This window comes from Delphinus delphis, chromosome 2 (assembly GCF_949987515.2).
Source record: "Delphinus delphis chromosome 2, mDelDel1.2, whole genome shotgun sequence".
Taxonomy (NCBI): domain Eukaryota; kingdom Metazoa; phylum Chordata; class Mammalia; order Artiodactyla; family Delphinidae; genus Delphinus; species Delphinus delphis.
The window spans coordinates 38,522,871-38,542,918 of record NC_082684.1 but is presented as its reverse complement, the minus strand read 5'-3'; the positions used below and the strand labels follow the sequence as shown (position 1 = coordinate 38,542,918).

The 20,048-nt window shown below is 42.1% G+C and overlaps 1 protein-coding gene across 1 annotated transcript; it reads right to left on the bottom strand.

Annotated features, from left to right (window-relative positions):
* Nucleotides 1-375: 375 nt before the first annotated feature.
* GPHB5 (glycoprotein hormone subunit beta 5) lies at nt 376-5,261 on the bottom strand. The gene is made up of 2 exons (XM_060004439.1): nt 4,949-5,261; nt 376-564 (listed from the first exon to the last, which is right to left on the bottom strand). Exons 1-2 carry the CDS (start codon nt 5,207-5,209, stop codon nt 376-378), a joined length of 450 nt encoding a protein of 149 aa, XP_059860422.1. The 5' UTR covers nt 5,210-5,261.
* Nucleotides 5,262-20,048: the final 14,787 nt, after the last annotated feature.

Below are 20,048 nucleotides of genomic sequence, written 5' to 3'. Positions count from 1 at the left end.
TAAAGTCTTTCTAGGCCCGTCTCCTAATTATGCCCAATGCATTTAAAACATTGGCTTATTAAAAATCCAAATTGGAGGAGGGTTGTGATATATGAATTATGTTCTGAGATTCAAGGTAAAGAAAAATTAATTTGCAGTGTGTGGACCAGAGAAATTATTTTAGCGAAGGCACAAATGTTGTTTTGCATTTTTAGCATAAGTATGCTGCCTCGGCCTGGCGCCTGAGGGTGGGTCAGGGAGACAGGTAACCTCCTCCACAAGTAGGGTCGAAATTAAACAGTCCTTGAGTGCAGGGGGTATAGCTGCTTGTGCTGCCCGTGCAGGTGGGTCCGTGAGGCCGCAGGCCGCCAGCTGTGTTCTGAGGGTCGCCCAGCTTCAGATGGTCTCACACTCCGTGGTGGCAGTGGAGCAGGCCCCACAGTCACAGCGGACAGCCACAGGGTAGGTGTAGAAGGGGTCGACTCCCGGGGCACAGTTGGGCAGCTTGACCGTCACCTGTTTTGTCTCATTGTAGGTACAGACTCGATGATGGGCTTCAATGTAGGGGGGTTCCAGAATGGGCTTCTGTCCCCACAGGCAGAAAACAGAAAACCCATTAGAACATAGCATCGTGTTTCATGTTCTTGACCATTTATCACTATCAGAGACTAGCTTGTTATTCGTTTCTTTACTTGTTAATATGTTTCCTCCCAGTAGAAGGCAAATTCCTGAAAGCAGGAAGGTGGTTTTGTTCACTCACGTATCCCGAACTGCCAGAAGAGCCCATGGCACAGAGTAGGTACTAAATAAATACTTAGCAAATGAATAGTCTTGATCATTGCAAAAGCCTTCTAACTGGTCCCCTCACTTCTTCTTTTACCCCCTATAGTCTATTTATGACAGGGCAGCTCCAAGAGATCCTTTTAAAATGTAAGATCCTATCTCCCCTCTGCTCAAAGCCTCTATGATTTCCTATCTCATTGGGAGCAAAAGTCAAAGATCTTACAATCACCCTCAAGACCCTACATCATCTTCCCTGCACCTTCACCTCTGACATGTCCCCAGTGACCCCGTCTTGCTGGCTTCCTCACTCTGCTCGAGCCGCAACAGCCTCCTGCTTTTTCCCCAAACCCACCAGGAACAGTGCCACCCCAGGACCTTTGCCCTTGCTAGTCCCTCTGCCTGGAACGCTCTTCTCCCTTGTGATTCACTCCTTCTTCGACCTTAGGTTTTTGTTCAAATGTCACCCTCCCAGGAAAGCCCTTTCTGACCGTCCTATTTAAAGTTGCCAAGTTTCCCCTCCCACGCTGCCACTTCCTCGCCCTCTTCCTGCTTTATTTTTCTCCGTAGCACTTGTCAACACCCTGTGACATATTATGCGTTTTATTTAGTTGTGTTGTATTTTTCCCACTCTAGAAAGAAAACTGCATTAAGACAAGGATTTTTGCCCGTTTTACTCACTGCTGTGCCTCTACTCCCTAGAGATACCTGGCACCCTGGAGGTTCTCAACAACTATTCGTTGAATCAGTGAAAGAAAACAGAGCAAGGCAGGTTCCTGAATGCCCTGTGCGCTGGTTCTGATAACCGAGGGATTCCCTTCCTTCCTTCACCTTTTAGAAATCGTGCATCCAAAGTTCATTTTGATAAACAGAGCATACAGATCAGGAAACCAGCACAAAGTAGTAGTTAAAATCTCAAACCCTGCAGTCAGAGCCACTGAGCTTGAATCCCTGTTCTGCCACTTGCTGGAGACCTTGGAAAATCCACTTAACTTCTTGAAGCCTCAGATTCCTCAACTGTAAAACAAAATACCTACCTCCCAGCCTTGTTGTGGAGATAAGGTAAGATGGTGTATGTAATACCTGCCGAGCACCAAGTACGTGTTCAGTAAATGTAATCTATTGTTCTTATCAGAGCAATTATAAGAGTAAGGAAGTATTCAATAAGAATAAGAATAACAATGAACAAGCTTTCAGAGGACAACAGCTACACTTGTCCTGGGCAAATGAAATATGTTTAATGGAGGCCCAGGATGAAGTTCTTACATGCATCTCATGGAAATAATGGCTTTGCCTCTGTCAAGGACCATGTAGAAGAGTTGAACTCAATATGCACTTCTTCCTCCTATTTCTCAGGTAACATTTTACCCTTTCTCAGTTCGCTTCATGTTCTCTTACCCTCAGTAATCTGGAATCCCAGGCAGCATTGCCAGATAAAATACAGGATGCCCAGTAAAATTTGAATATCAAATAAACAACTATTTTTTTTAGTATAAGTATGTCCCAAATATTGCATGGGACAGACTTATATCAAAAAGAAAATAACAGTTGTTTATGTGACATTCAAATTTAAGTGGCCTCCTGGCTTGGTTTGGTTGCACTTTTTGCTAACTCTGGTAACCCTAAACCCAGACCAGGAACAAAGGCTATTTTCAGCAATAGTTCCACCTTCAAAGTAAATCCAGCCACTTTGTCGTCATGAACACCCTTATTTTCAGACAGGCTTCCCAGTTAAATTACCAAAAATAAGTGCTTTGTATCTCAGAAACTTTCAGATTGTGGGGAAACTAAATCTCATTCTTTTATTTATTTTCTAGATGTAACCTCCCTTTTCAGAGCACAGTAAAGGCATAAATAAAAGCTTGCTGACATTAAGGAGAATCTCGCTCTTTCACAGTCTCAGTGCTTCCATTTCTCCAGTGAAAGCAGAGTCCCTAACCTCCTGCGGGTGACCATTACCCAATTAAAGCCATTCACTGATTTATAAGGGCAAGAGAAGATGGGGTGAATTAAGGGGAAATGGTAACTTGAGATTTTGGCCCACAGAGAGTTCCCAATAGCCTGACACAGCTGTGAGCAGGGGAAGGCACTGCCAGACCACGCCCTGAATACAAGAAAGTTTCCCGCAGAAGTCTGATGTCACGTGACAGCCACAGTATCTGCAACAACCGAATTTTCATCTCACTGTTAGGTTTCAAGCCCCCAAATGATGGAAAAAAATGAAGCGAGCTTGGTGGGGTCATTTCATTTAAGTTAGAGGTTTCACCACCATAATCCAATTCCAATCCCGGGGCCATAATTTTATCCAAGTGACAGCAGGCTGCTCTCTGAGTCCCTGAATAGAAGGACGCTTTTCCTAATGGCAGTGTCTTCTCATGGCGCTTGTGGGCTTCTAAGCTGGCTCAGTTAGGCGAGAGGATGCATGACTCCAGGAGGGGATCCATCCCTTATAGTTCAACATTTACCGAATGCCTTGTTTGTACATGTCATTTGACAAGAGCTGTGAAAGGCACAAGAATGAACCTCTACCCTCGAAAAACTTAAAACCTACTGTGCGGAGTGGGGAGGAAGTAAGACAAAAAGTAGACGATGGACATGGGCTGAGCAGAGAGTCAGAAAAGGGTTAGGGGAGTGGGCACTGGAGACAGGCACCGAGGAATAAACACGAGCAGGAATATGAGAAAAGGACCAAAAGTATGATTTCATGAGGAGCTTTGAATAAAACCTTTAAAATCCAGTCTCTTCGCAGACGTAGAGAATGGACTTGAGGACACGGGGAGGGGGAAGGGTAAGCTGGGATGAAGTGAGAGAGTGGCATGGACATATATACACTCCCAAATGAAAAATAGATAGCTAGTGGGAAGCAGCCACATAGCACAGGGAGATCAGCTCTGTGCTTTGTGACCACCGACAGGGGTGGGATAGGGAGGGTGGGAGGGAGACGCAAGAGGGAGGGGATATGGGGGTATACATATGCATATAGCTGAGTCACTTTGTTATACAGCAGAAACTAACACACCATTGTAAAACAACTATACTCCAATAAAGATGTTTAAAAAAACAAAGAGGGCTTCCCTGGTGGTGCAGTGGTTGAGGGTCTGCCTGCTGATGCGGGGGTCCAGGAAATTACCACATGCCGCAGAGCAGCTGGGCCCTTGAGCCATGGCCGCTGAGCCTGCGTGTCCGGAGCCTGTGCTCCGCAACGGGAGAGACCACAGTGGTGAGAGGCCCTCGTACCGCAAAAAAAAAAAAAAAAAAATCCAATCTCTTAGGCAGAACTAAGAATATGTGTAGTCACTGGGGAAATAGGCAGACGCCATATTGCTGAGGACCTTAAAAGTTGGTTATTGAATTTGCAGTACTTGGTGGTCATTAACAGTCTTTGGAGTCAGGGTGACAAAATCAGATCTAGTGCTTCACTAGGAGCCAACTCCAGCCCTAGTGGGAAGAGGCAGCAGTCACTATACGGTGTGATCTGATGGGATGCTGAAAGGCCCTGTTTCTCCTCACACCTCAAACATCTCCTCCTCTCAGCCCAGTAGGGTTCTAATTTTGAGATTTTTATCCCATTTTAAATGTATTGTCTCTTAAAAAGCTGGATATAATAGTATATGAAGGGCCTTAACGGATCTGTCAGTGATAATCCCTGAGGGGCCCCAGGAATTACTCTAGGGGGTGGGAAGAGAGTAGGGCTGTGGATGAGGCACTGAGGAGGGACCCGCCCTCGCCTGCTATTTAGCTCAGGGCCTCTGTCGGTACCTGGCTGGCTTTTCACTGGTGGAGGAATACAGGGAAGAGTTTGGGTTACAAGCTTGCACCAAGTCCGAACTTTCCACTGACCCCCTACATGACTGCAGTCAGCCACCAATTGAATTCTTCCATGTCATCTATAAAATGGGTAGAAAGATAGCACATCTTGACCTCCCAGAGATGATTCCCCAATAGACAACCCTGTGTCAATCAAATTATTAATTTTATCAATGCTTTGTTAGATGGGCAGTATCTTGTTTTTTTCAGATTATTTTTGGAGGATACCATGTAGCTGTTTTGTGTGTGTTTGTTTGTTTGCTCCACAGGAAAAGGTAGATACCCCAGCTCTAACTCATTTGATTAAAAAGTGAATACTTAAGAACCAGGCCAAGGGGCTGACCCTGAAGGCATTGCCACCTAGGCCTGTCTTGGGACTCACCTCCCAGGTTTCACAGCGGCCCCAGCAGGCATCCGTGGTGATCCGAAGGCCCTTGCAGCCGGGCTTCTTGGCCAGGAAAGTAAACTCTCTCACCGCACAGCCCACAAACGTGTGCAGGTTCCCGCCGGAGGTGCTGAGGACACAGCCGCAGCCAGCCAGGAGGAGGAGGGCCGCAGGGCCAAGGAAGAGGTATGCCAGCCTCATACTGTTCCCCGAGAGGGAGAGGAAAGAGAGTTTATTAACAGATCCAGCTGCCTCCATGGGACTGCCATCAATGTGCTGGTCGCTATCAAAGGGACATCGCTCTTAGCATTTCAGGAGAAATGAGCCAAGAAATTGTCAGTGCCCACAGACTCCAACACAAATGCCCAGCGTTTCCTCCAAGTGGCTCCAATATGGATTCCACGGACCCACTGAGCTCACTAGACATCCAACCCTCCAAGGGCATCCTCAGGCTTTTCCTTATAGCATTGCACCTGCTGGACTTGACTTGTGGGTGAAAGAAGTTTGTCCCAATTGTCTCTTCAAAATGAACACAGAATATGAGTAACACCAAAAGTAATGCATATCCTAACATAATACAGGGATATACACAAATTCTTATTCAGATCAGGGTATTTGGAATTATGTTACATGCTTTGCTCACAATTATACTTCCAACATCATGGATGGGGAATGGAGGGCGGAGGTAAATAAACAATAATTGTATGCCCCATACGTATTGCTACTAACCCAACCCACCACAAAACTTGGATATGCAGATGTGAATCCTCACACCTGACTTGGTGGCCATTCATAAGAATGTGTCCTACTTGCTACAAATTCCCTCTGGGCTAACCTCCACTCTAATAGGCACCTCGTAGTGAGTGAATTTAAAGCCAAATGATGGAAAGCATCACGGGTATTTAAAATATAACCCCTGTCAACTACCAATCTACTGTCTATCCTCTCTGGGTCTTGGTCATTTCCTGTGCTTTTTCAGGAGCCAGAATCACTCCTTTCATGCTTGGCCCACCAGACGGGACATACCTGGATGTTGAAATGAGGGTGGACACTACACTTATAGAACACCCCCAGTTCATTATGACTTAAAACTGGCTGCAAAGTTATTTATTCCCAAACTGATCTCCCAGTTCCTACTTCTGATCTGTCACCTTAGCAAGGCTTCTGGACTTACCCTCAAGTAGAATGAAGTTACAAGCATGGAGAAGCACTTACCTGATTTTACTGGAGCTGCCTCTTCTTTAAAGCTGAAACCTGCACCCAAGGCTTTGGAAAGTCACGATGAGCGGTACAAGTCTGCTCTGGGTAAATGCCTCTACCCTCTGTTACTGGGCTGCTTGATTGCTCAAATATATAGGAAAGGTCTCGTCAATCAAAACAAAAGGGAGGCAGAGCCTTACAGGAACCGCTAAACACATCAAAGCCTTGGGATATAAAGCCATTCTCTATTTTCCAAAAGTGATTAACTTAAAGGGTGTTGTTCTGTTTCTTAACATCGCCTACTGAAACAGAAAGTTACCTTGGTGGGTGACATAATCCTAGGGAAACAGTCAAAGGTAGTTCACCTGGCTCTGGGAGACCAAGTGCACTGGGGCAAGATGGATTAGATTTTCCTTCGCGGTAACCACAACTTTCCTTCGAAACAGGAGGCAGTCACCAGCAGCTCAGGGCAAACTCTTTTTCCTTTAACTCACAACACATTTCAATAGATTGAAAGATAACAAGACAATAATTCTTCCTGGAGAGAACATGGGATCGCTAACTGAAAGGATGGAAATCACAGTGAGAAGAAACATTTGAATGTCTTAAAATGAGTTAAGGATTAGATCATATCAATAACATTTTAAAATGAATCACATAGGAAAAAAATATTAAGATGTTCAACACGATTATCTTCCAGCATGGTACTTAAAAATGACTTTTTTTCTAAGTAGCTTTCAGCATTTTTCACATTTTCTACTTGGGGCAGGCTTTTGTAATAGAAAGTCAAGAATATTGATACTTTAAAAATTAATAAACCAATAAGTATCCATTTGTGCTGCATGTAAGGATATTCAATGCTGTTGTAATGGAACTGTTTCATTTGATTTCAGGTTCTTAAAAGTCTAAACTAAGAATGAAATGGTATTCCTTATGAGTGTGAGATACAGTTTATATTCCAGTCTGCAACTGTAGCATGTAAATGGATGAAAAAACCTCATTGTTCATGGCATTATTCGGGGTGCTCTAAAAAATAAATGAAGCAAACATCATTCTTGCCTTTAGGAGTTTACATATCATAGCTAATAATGACATAGCCCAAGCCATTTAAGATGCACATTAAATAAATAAATGATACAAAATAAAGAAGTTAAAACATTTCTATTTTCTGCAAAGAAAGGTGTTCTTTAAATAAACATGCTACTCATTAAGGGTTTGATTTTTCTTTCAAAACATATAATAACCCTTAGTGAATCTATCACTATACCATCAATAGACCCATCTCTAGGGTCAGATTATTATATATATTTTATAGAAATTGAACTAGGCTTGGAATAAAGGACTTTCTTCAGCCCTTCAGCCTGTGAGTAGCATAACCAGACCTGGGGTACTATAGGGACAGACTGCTTACCTGGTGTGAGAGTCCTAACTTGCTGGGCCAAGAGCTAGCCAACCAGCGGTGAGCTGCCATCCTGACCTGAGACTGTTCAACCCTTTTAGATGAGATCTGAAACTTTCATACCTGTGTCTGCAATGTCACAAGATAAAGAAAGACAACAAAGGGAGGCCAAGAGTACCATTCTTTCACAATCTCCAACTTCCTTATAATGCAGAGCTGTGGCATCCTGACTACTCCCCGTCAGCATTAACTTCATAAGGATGACAACTTACAGTCACTGAGCACCTCCTATGTACCAGACTCCATGGTATCTGCTGTGCTCTGACATATGTTGTCTCTAAATCTTATAACAATTCTGTAAATCAAAGATTAATTAATCTCCTTTTTTCCATTGGGAGAAATGGAGACTCAGTTATTTTCTAAGCTACCTGCCTTCAAAGCCTTTGACAGCACTGAGGATGGCAAATAGGTTTGTTTCATCCCCGTAATCAACTGCAGTCAATTGAAGGTGCCGCCTGGAACACTGTGTTAAGAAAGGCCCTTGGGGCTTCCCTGGTGGCGCAGAGGTTGAGAGTCCGCCTGACAATGCAGGGGACGCGGGTTCGTGCCCCAGTCCGGGAGGATCCCACATGCCGCGGAGCGGCTGGGCCCGTGAGCCATGGCTGCGCGTCCGGAGCCTGTGCTCCGCAATGGGAAAGGCCACAGCAGTGAGAGGCCCGTGTACCGCAAAAAAAAAAAAAAAAAGAAAGGCCCTTGAATCCATTCCCAGTGCAGAAGGCTGTGGCCCAGCAACATCATCATGAGTGTAGGAAAGGGGAATGGTATACGGATGCCACCATTTTGCAGTCCGTGCACTGTGCCATGCCACCTGCCTCTCTAGAGGCAGTGAGAGGTTGCTGTGTGATTTCTAAGGCTACTTAAGGCCCTGATACCTGCAGAATATCTCAGGATCTCTATCTGCCACCTTCCTTTCCATTTAGCCTGTATCTGCCACCTTCCTTTCCATTTAGCCTGTATCTGCCACCTTCCCTTCCATTCCTGTTGATGTTCCCACCACTAAAGTCCCTCTCTTGTTGTAGCAAAGATGTGCGCAATGTCTCCAAGCACAGGCCCTAAGGAATCTTCTCTCATCTTGTTCCATTATCTTCACATGGATTCATTGTTACCTTGGAGGATGAGTCACAAGATACAAGTTCACTAGGGGTAAGGAGAGCGGAGAAGGGGCGTAGGAGAGCAATCATCTTGAGGTCTAGGGGAGCGTGAAAACAGAGGAATGAGCTGAATGTCAGTGCCTTGAAAGGTTGTGGCCTGGTCCAGGGTGGGCAGCCCCAGACAGGGAGGACTAGGGAGTGTACAATCTGTGCAGGAGATGGAGATATTGCAAGAGCCTGGTAGCTCCCTTCCCTGGCCTAGCCATACTGATTCTCAGTGGCACAACTTCTTTCGTGAATGCCTTGGGCAAGTTACTTCTCTCAGCCTCAGTTTCCTCTTCTGCAACATGATGGGGTTGGACCCTATGACTCATAAGGTCCTTCCTAGCACCAGCATTTAAAGGTTTGCAAAACTATTTATGAAGATAACAAGCTGAGGGCAAGTCAGATGGAGAATCCAAAGGTTCAGATTATCTTAAAGTCATCTAGATTTGTGTTTGTCTGACTCTGACACCTGCCAGCTTGTGATCTTGGAGTCTCATAACACACTGAGTTTGTTTTCTACAAAACTGAAAATGCCTCCTTCATAGGGTTCATGTGAGCCTCCTACAAAGTAATGTCTATAAATTTCTTATCTCAGTGCTTGAGATCTGATAAGCAGGCAATAAATGTTTTACTTTTTTCCCCATCATCATCGTGTGTACCTCTAAGAAAGAAAAATCTGCCAATAAAAAATTATGTCCATTAATTATTAGGCATATCCTGATTTCAAAGGTATTAAATGTGAAAAAAAAATAGGAGTCTGAAAATACAGGAAGCAAAGTCTTTGGAGGCTAGGAGACCTTCTCAGCATTCTGAAACTAGGAGACATGGGTAGGTACCAACCATGCTTCCCCACAGTCTGTGATGTTTTGAGCTGACACTAAAATTGACACATTTTTAAGTAGGAAAAAAGGTCTGACATATTAGATTTAATTTTTAAGGTCCAAATCTCACACTTCATGGATGCAAACTTTACCACAGTACCAAGTTTTAATATATTAATAAATCGTCATGAATACTCCCAAACAATTTCAGTTCTGCCCAAGGATGGAGTCAAACTAACTGAGCCAACCTCTGTCCCACAGGTACTAAGTGAGGGCCCACAAGAACTCTGCTGTCTGCTGCATCACTTACAATGATCTCTTAAGAGTTGAGAAAAGACATGCGTGCTCTGATACATTTCTCCACGTTGTCCTCTCAGAATTCACAATGCTCTGTCCAAGGACCAAATTAATTAGCATGATGCCTCCTGTAGATGAATGAAAAAGCCACAAATGAAGTTATGTGTTTCAAGGAAGTAAAAGAATTAATGATTTTCTGCAAACAGATACAAGAAAGGTCAGCCTTGGATTTTACAAAGTTGAATTTTGCTTTTAATATCCCTTATTCAGTTGGGAAAAAAACTCTGGGATTACAAACGAAGATGAATGGTGAAGTCCTGAAAGAAATTAATTTTATTGAAAAGTCATTTATTCCTTTGGAAGCACTGGGCATTTGTGGGACAGCTCTTCATTTTATTGATTTAAAGGGGTAACATTTGCCCTAGATGATGGTGCAGTTGCTATGGTAACGTTTTTTTCTAATGAGACTAAAAATAATGAAGCCTGTGTATGATTTACTAAGGCAAGTCAAGCCTTTCTCCACAACTTTCTGAAAGAAGTATCTGTCAGTTGTCACAGATTTATTTCAGATTAAGGGGAACATGGTTTAGGAGCTGAAGTGGAATGTTTTTATTTCCGCCTGACTCTTCCACTTTTGAACGTCATCGATTTGCAGGGCATGGCAGACACATGCCCAATAGAGAGGAACAGAGAGGAGCTTAATGAGTCACAAAGAATCATTCTTTATTTCAAGTGCATCCTGTATTCTCATTGGAATGAGTCCACAAAGCTGCTGGGTCCCCAAATCCTTCATTTGTAATTCCCTAGGCGGTCGCACAGACAAGGCCAAGGTTGTTGTTAGCTAAGCTTTGAAGCAACAGCACCTTATTTGTTAGTTATTGGCTTTGTCCCAGAAAAAGGTTCCTAGGATCACAGCCCCAGAATGCGTGCGTGTGCCTGTGTGCACCAATGCTTATGCTTGAGAGATGGAGCAGGGTGATGGGAGAGTGGAGATAGAGAAGAGGAGAGCTGTTCTACTCTCCAGCGTTCTCATTATATAACCTAACACATATTTATTAAGCTACTACCATGTGCCAGGCACTGTCTAGCACTGAAGTCACTGGGTTCATTAAAAATAAATAAATAAAAAGATGATGTTGAGAGGCATGAAGGTGAAATAGCTAATAACTAAGAGTAATGATAGATTTCCTTCCTCCTTCCCTTTCTTTATCTCCTCTTCCTTCCTTCTTTCTGTCCTTCCATATTTTATTGAATGTTACCGTGTGTCAGACACATGCTAAGTACATGTGATGCAAATATGAACAGAGCTAAGAACCTGCCCCCAAAGAGTCAACAGTCTAGCGAGGGTGATAAATAAACCAACATACATATGGCCCAGATATTGTACTCTTGGGCATTTATCCCAGAGATATGGAAATTTATGTTCCCGTAAGAAGCTGTACACATTTTCATGGCAGCTTTATTCATAATAGTCCCAAACTGGAAACAACTCAGGTGTCCTTCAACAGGTGAATGGTTAAACAAACTGTGGTCCATCCATATCATGGAATCCTACACAGCAATAATAGGGAATGAACACACAACTCATGAATCTCTGGAGAATCATGGGGAGTGAAAAAGCCAGTCTTAAAAAGTTATATACTGTATGATTCCATTTATATAACATTCTTGAAATGACAAGATTCTAGAGATGGAGAACAGACTAGTGGTTGCCAGTGGTCAAGGAGACCCAGAGATAGGAAGGAAGTGGGTGTGGTTACAAGGGGCAAATGTAGGATTTTTGTGATGATAGAAATGTTCTGCTCTTGACCGTGGTGGTAAATAAATGAACAAAACATGTAATAAAACTGCATAGAATTAAATATACACACATACACAGATATAAGTAAACTGAGTAAATGTAAACAAGATGGGTGATTATATCAATGTCAATACCCTGATAATATAATATTGTACTACAGTTTTAAGTACAAAAAACACTGAGGGAAACTGGATGAATGGGACACAGGATGTCTCTGTATGAATAAATGAGTCCTGTGGATGTAATGTTCATAATGATGACTATAGTTAGCATTACTGTATTGTATATTTGAAAGTTGAAAAGAGAGTAGATCTTCAAAGTTCTCATCACAAGAAAAAAAAATTTTGTAACTATGTGTAGTGAGGGATGTTAACTAAACTTAATGTAGTAATCATTTTATATATCAGATCATCATGTATCACTAAAACTAATACAATGTTAATGTCAAATATATCTCAATTTTTTAATGAAAAAAGTATTCTTCATTAAAAAAGTTAATTTTAAGTATTACTGTTAAGAAATAAAAAGAATTAGAAGCTTAAAAAAATAAATCAATATAACATTAAATGGGATAAGTGCAGTGGTAAAAATGGAGATAGGGTGCTAGGAGACCTTAGATTATTTCCTATCGAGGTGACTCTAGCAAGTTGGGAGAGAATTCATCTCAGGAAGAGGAAACCACACGACTCCACCATTAGAGTTAAGAGCAGACTCTTTTGACATGATACTATATATAGAAAACCCTAAAGACTCCACACAAAAACTACTAGAACTGATCAAACAAATTCAGCAAGGTAACAGAATACAAGATTAACATACAGAAATCAGTTGCACTTCTTTACACTAACAATGAAATATCAGAAAGGGAATGTAAAAAAACAAATCGCATCAAAAAAGTAAAATACTTAGGAATAAACCTGACCAAGGAGGTAAAAGACTTTTATGCTGAGAACTATAAAACATTTATAAAGGAAATTTAAGATGATTCAAAGAAATGGAAAGATATCCCATGCTCTTGGATTGGAAGACTTAATATTGCTAAAATGGCCATACTACCCAAAGCAATCTACAGATTTAATGCAATCCCTATCAAATTACCCACGACATTTTTCACAGAACTAGAACAAGTAAGTCTAAAATTTATATGGAACCATAAAAGACACAGAATTGCCAAAGCAATCCTGAGGAAAAGGAACAAAGCAGGAGGCATAACCCTCCCAGGCTTCAGACTATACTACAAAGCTACAGTAATCAAAACAGCATGATATTGGCACAAAAACTGACATATGAATCAATGGAACAGAATAGAGAGCCCAGAAATAAACCCACACATCTACAGTCAATTAATCTTCAACAAAGGAGGCAAGAATATACAATGGGAAAAAGACAGTCTCTTCAGCAAGTGGTGTTGGGAAAGTTGGACAGCCACATGTAAATAAATGAAGTTAGAACACTCCCTCATACCATACACAAAAATAAACTCAAAATGGCTTAAAGACTTAAATATAAGACATGACACCATAAAACTCCTAGAAGAGAACATAGGCAAACATTCTCTGACATAAATCTTACCAATGTTTTCTTAGGTCAGTCTCCCAAAGCAATTGAAATAAAAACAAAAATAAACAAATGGGACCTAATAAAACTTATAAGCTTTTGCACAGCAAAGGAAACCATAAACAAGATGAAAAGACAACCTACAGAATGGGAGAAAATATTTGCAAACGATGCGACCAACAATTTCCAAAATATACAAACAGCTCATACAACTCAACAATAACAACAAAAAAACAAACAACCCAACTGAAAAATGGGCAGAAGACCTAAATAGACATTTCTCCAAAGAAGACATACAGGTGGCCAAAGGGCACATGAAAAGATTCTCAACATCACTAGTTATTAGAGAATTGCAAATCAAAACTACACCTCACATCAATCTGAATGGCCATCATTAAAAAGTCTACAAATAACAAATGCTGGGGAGGGTGTGGAGAAAAGGGAACCCTCCTATACTGTTGGGAATGTAAGCTGGCACAGCCGCTATGGAAAACAGCATAGACGTTCCTCAAAAATCTAAAAATAGAGTTGCAATATGATCCAGCAATCCCACTCCTGGACAGATATCTGGACAAAACTATAACTCAAAAAGACACATGCACCCCTATGTTCATAGCAGCACTATTCATAATAGCCAAGACATGGAAACAACCTAAATGTCCATCAACAGGGGAACAGATAAAGGAGTTGTGATACATACATACAATGGAATATTACTCAGCCATAAAAAAAGAATGAAATATTGCCATTTGCAGCAACATGGATGCAACTAGAGATTACCATACTAAGTGAAGTCATTCAGAAAGACAAATACCATATTATATCACTTATATGTGGAATCTAAAATACGACACAAATGAACTTATCTATGAAACAGAAACAGACTCACAGACGTAGAGAACAGACTTGTGGTTGCCAAGGGGAGGGGGAAGAGATGGAGTGGGAATTTGGGGTCAGCAGATACAAAGTAGTATACATAGAATGGATAAACAACAAGGTACTACTCTACAGCACAGGGAACTGTATTTAATATTCTGTGATACACCATAATGGAAAAAGAATATTAAAAAGAATGTATGTATAGGTATAACTGAATCACTTTGCTCTCCAGCAATTAACAAAACACAACATTACTGTGTATAGTAAATCAACTATATTCCAAAAAAAATTACTTTAAAAGAGCAGACTCTTCATCTGTCTTGCTCACTGCTATTTCTCCAAGGCCTAAAACATTGCCTGGCTCACAGTTAATTATCAAAAACTGTTCACTGAATGAATAATAAAGATGTGGAAGAGGATGTGGTGAGTTTTGGAAGCTACAAGGAGTCATCATGGTTGAGCATAGAGTGTGTTTAGGAGGATAGACAGGGATGAGAATGGTTACAGAAGATGGGCTACGGGTCAGGTACTCTGAAGGGTTCAACCTTTATTCCAACATAAAGTAGGAGCCAAGAAAGATCCTGTGAGCACAGTGAGGAGACAGACTGGAACAAAGACACCAGCTGGGGAGGTTGCTGTGGCGATCCAGGTGAGTCCTTTGCTTACAGTCTCGTATGTTAGAAGTCCTTCAGTATAAGTCCTATGTCCAAAACGGAGGTGTCCAATAGCAATAGAATTCAAGCCACATACGCAATTTTAAATTTCTAGTAGCCATATTAAGAAAATCAAAGGAAAAGGTGAAATTAATTATAATAATTAATTCTAGCGTGTTAAAATCTAGAAATAAGATTGTACCCAATATTATCATATAATCAACATGTAATCAAAATAAAACGTTATTCATGAAATTCTTTATACTCTTTTTACATCCTTTTCTTATACTAAGTCTTTGGAGTCTGATCTGTATTGATATGTATCATTGACAACACATCTCAGTTCAAAGCAGCCACATTTCAAGTGCTTAAGAGCTACATGCCCTAGCTACCATATCGAACAGCATAGGTCTAATGCACAGATGGTGCTACCCAGTGGCAAGGAATAATTATTTGAACTTCCTCTAGACCCTTTCCATGTGGCACGACTATTAATTCTCACAACAACAGCAACGACAATCCTATGAAGTATCATCATCTACCTTTGTGATGAGGAAACTGAGCCCCAAAGAAGTTAAACAAATGGACCATGGCCTTCCAACTAATCAGTGATGGAGGTAGTATTCAAATTCAGCTCTGACTGACTGCTTTTTCCTCTATGCGGCTGCTTTAGCCACTTTATTATGCTGTTCCAGTGAGAAACCTTGGCCTGCAGTGAGGGATCATAAGATCAATCTTATGGAAACATCTGAGCCCTCGCCAACTGAGCTCGTGCAGCTGATGCATGTGAAACTTCAAAGCTTGAAGCAGCAAGGAGTCCATAAAAGAGATGATTTTTTTTTCAGAATTTATCAAAATGCTTATTTATCTAGAACCTGATTTCTGAGCTGCTGAGCCTAATTACTTGATTTGAGAGTCTCAGTCTTTAGAAATGTGCTGGTCTGCCTAACTGAATCACTGCTTCTTACCTTAACCTCACTGAGGAGCTCACATCAAAATAAATTATGGGGAGAAATTTCTTCTAAGTAGAGATGGCCCTGACATTTAGTGAATGATGAAGCCAGAATAGTATTCAGGTCCAGAGACGGGACACTAATATAATCAAGGGAATGGAAGAACTTCATAATAAAGGATAGGCTTTGAAACAAATCACCAGCCTAAAGGATAAGCTGGACAGGCAAAGGCTGAGGGGAAGGAAGATACAACATAAGATCTTGAAGCCATGATGGCTATGGATATAGTGAACAGCAGTATTTCTAAGGCTGACCTAAGACCCATTTCTCTCTGTAGCTGTGGCCCCTGGGCCCTGGGTGTCTCTTGTAACAAGTGACCCACATTTGCAAAATGCTGGCCAAGGATTAGAGATGTAGTTTGAGATGTTTAAGAGCTGAATAAAGTAAAAGTCTCAAACCCACGAATCTGAATTAACAAGCCATGGATAGAAAGCCAACTAAGGCCGAGAACATGAAGCTGAAACAGTCTGAATATTAAGTACACAAACGTCTAATACCATTTGTTGACTTCCTCACTATCTACATGACCTCTCTATTTGGATGTCACAGAAACATCCCAAACTCATTATGTCCCAAACAAAGTTCTTTATCTTTTTCTCCAGGGTCTTTCCCACCCCTTTCATCTGGCATTTTCCATCTCTGTAAATGAAACCCTTTGAGATTCATTCTAAGCACCTCCCTGCCTCCCCCCCACCCACATACAATTCTATCAGTTTTATCTCCTAAATACCTTGTGACTCAGTTTCCTAATTCAAAACCCTTAAAGACCCTTCTTACTTATGCCTCTGACTCCTTCCTCTCTCTTCACTGTACCTAGAAAGATCTTTTATCAATGTCAGTACATGATTTGTACATTCTGGTTTAAACTCATCACTGCTCCCCATGGCACCCAAGACAAAATACAAACTCTTTAACAAAGCTCTCTCCTTAGCCCCTCCCCATTCTCACTCCAAGTTCAGGTCTCTCTTCATGAGCCAAGGACCACCCTCTCTCCCATCTGGCCTTCACACTTGCCCTTTCCTCTCCCCAGTTCCTACCTCTGCTTCACCCCCTATTCATCCTTTAGGACTTGGCTTAGCTGTTTGCTTCCTTCAGGAAGCCTTCCCTGATCCTCAAAGTCTGAGATGGATGCCCAAGACGTGAGCTCTCATCATGCCTCGTGCCTCCCCTATTGCAGCTCCTTTCATATGGGACCATCACCAGAGGTTCACTTGTCTCCAACCCCTACTAGATTGTAAGCTCCAAGTAGCTGCCCTGTCACTCTCCTGTTCACCCTTCCATCCTCAGCGCTTGTACAGAATAGGCAATAAACGCTTAAGTAAATGAGGAAAACTGAATGCTTGTGGAGAACACCAAATACCACTTATTCCCATTTTCCCCCAACTCAAAACTTTGTGAACCTCCATTAAAGTTTGGCAAATATTTCTGGAAAAGCAAATAGTCAATCCAACAAGATCTGCCTTCCCATATCTAAATGAGAACTCAGTGGGACAGTGCAGGGTCATCATGAAATGCCACGAGGTTTGAGTTAGTGCAACGTGGGGCCCACGTGTAGGGGTGTGGAGTCACCCAGGCAACAAGCAGTTCTGGAAGCATTAGGCCCGGGGAGCAGGGTCAGCACCCACTTTCCCGTTATCTTCTTTCCCATCACAGGACACTAAACCTGCCGGCTTCCACCCCCTACCAATATGAACAGATTCCTCCATGCGAGTGGTCAGGCAGGGCACATGTCTGCTTCTTGAAACTCCTCGGCACCTTGGTCTGTTTGGCTGAGTTTTATGACTACAATTACTTGGAAAGGAAAAAACATTTTCCTTCTTTGCAGCTTGAAATATCTCATCAAAGAAATGTGGAGACTATGGAAATCAGATTTGACTGGCAGACAGCTATTTGCTTCGATCACTTCTGCTATTCTGTAGCTCTCTTTGGAAAAAGGAGTTTGGGCTTTTCTGACAGCCTGATGGGCAAGGACATAATTTTAATAATCCTCTCCCCTCAGGGGCAAAAGTAAAGAAGGAAACTTCATAATGAAATTACTGTGCCTCAAATATGTGGTCGCTAGGTTCATCCTTTCTGCATTGTTCATGTCCAGGACTCTGGAAACGAGATGCTTATTTCAGGCATGCCTGACACTGTTGTTGATGCTCTGTTTTCTACACTGCCTTGAAGACCGATGAGGCCTGCGAAAGACTGAGCCTGTGAAGCTTTAGAAGTACTATCAGAACACACACACACACACACACAATTCAACTCTGTTCATCACGTAAAAAGCATGGATCTAACTCTTCAAAATGAATTACAAGGCCCTTGTATTTTTAGACTCCAATTTCCAATGTTATGATTGGGGTTAGTTGGGAGGAAGGGACGCTTATCTCCCATCCTCACTTGTCTGTAGTGGGCAAGAGGAGAGAATGGATAGAATAATTCAGCCCTCTGTCTCTCTACTCCACACTCCCACCCTCTGTCTCTTTTCTGATCCAATGATGAGATTGGGAAATAAACAAGGTGACTCAGCATCCTGGAGGTTTAGAGTTCAGGTAGATTTATCACTTGGGATGGTTTTGGCTGCACATAACAAGCCACTGAAGGTACCATAAGCATACTTGAGCCTAAGTAACAAGAAACCCGGAGTCAGGACGATCCGGCTTTGGTGGGGCTGCTCAACAGCGTCATCAAGGACCCAGGTGCTGCTCATGTGTCTGGTCTGCGATCCCCAGCGTGTTGACATGCCTCTCTTCATGACCTGCCCCAGCTCCAAACTGAGGGTCCTTAAGCAACAAGTGTCCAAAAGCAAAAAGGAAGGAAGGAGGGAAGGAAGGGAGGTAGGGAGAGGGAGAGGGGGAGTGAGGGAAACAGGAAGGAAGGAAGGAAAGAAAGGGAATAAGGAGAGGAAGGTATGATACCTTGTCACAGCACTTCTCTTTTAAGGGAGAAAACGTCTTCCAGAAGTTTCCTCCGATTTCCTCTTTAATCACGTTGGCCAGAATCAGGCCACACAATCATGCACTAGCTGTAAGGAAGGCTGGGAATGGGAGTACCTTGTCTGCAGCTGGAAGACCAGCTTTGTTCACAAGGGAGAAAGGCACCTACTGGTGTGTCAGGTAGACAACCACCAGCGCCTGTCACATGTGTTGGTTTGAGTCAGAGCAAAGGCCATGTCAAGTTGTGCTCTCTAATTTAACCTCATTCAGTAGGAAAGCCAATATTTGTACCTCCTCCTATCAGATTCCTGCATCCTATCTTTCTATTAGTTCCAAGCTCAGAGCAAGGAGAGAGTCATGATTACTTATTACCCTCAAACACTAACAGTTACTGCCAGGAGCACAGCTGACCATAGAAAAATAAACCACCGCCCTCAGTTTCTTTATCTGCAAAGCGAGAGATTTGGATGAGAGCATCTCCGAAGCCCCTTCCAGCCCAGACAGTCTGTGGTCCTATGACTGTGCATTCAAATGTCTCCAAGCAGTGAATCAAATCACAATCAGCCTAAGAAATGTTATGAAAGGAAACAATTTTACTCACATTGACTTACATTGGCCTTAAGGAATCAAAACTAGTAAATAATGATGAAGTTTGAAGCCAGTGTCAGCTTAATAAAAATAGGAACTTGTGAATATGCCCCAAGTCTGTTGTTCAGAGTAGCCATGTAATGGGCTTACGAGAGTTTAGGAAAATTGTTATTCCCTTGAAACTGAGTTTTGTTATGACAAGCAGAATGACAAGGCACTAAAAATGGATCTCTCCTTCATCTCTGCATTGAAACGATCTCTAATGTCTACAGGATACAGCCCAAACGCCTTGACACAGCTTATAAAAGGTCCTAGCAACAGCCTCCACGCACAGCTAATGTTTTTAGTCTTACTCTGTGCTCAATATATATGAAGCACTTTACATGTTATTGTCTCTTTTAACCCTCACAACAAGAATATTGTTATAATGTTGTTATCTCCATTTTACATATGAAAAAAACTGGAGTTAGGTAACTTGCCCAAGGTCACACAGCTAAAAGTAATGGAGTCAGGATTTCAATGTTGGCAGTCTGTAACCAGAGCCCATGCCCTTGACCACTATGTTATATTCCTCTACAGAATTTAAATATTTTTTTAAATTTTTGTTTACATTTCTATTTCTACCACTAATCCATAAGGGCCATTGTCTTCCCACCCCTTAATACTGTATCTGACAGCAAACAGACACTCAATGAAGATTTAAAGAATGAATGAATGGGGCTTCCCTGGTGGCACAGTGGTTGAGAGTCCGCCTGCCGATGCAGGGGACATG

What these genes read in the sequence shown, in the direction of transcription:
- GPHB5 (XM_060004439.1), bottom strand. Translation starts at nt 5,209, where the DNA reads ATGGAGGCAGCTGGATCTGTTAATAAACTCTCTTTCCTCTCCCTCTCG. An exon ending in GCCGCTGTGAAACCTGGGAG is followed by an intron (nt 565 to 4,948) that starts GTGAGTCCCAAG and finishes CTGTGGGGACAG; the next exon opens with AAGCCCATTCTGGAACCCCC.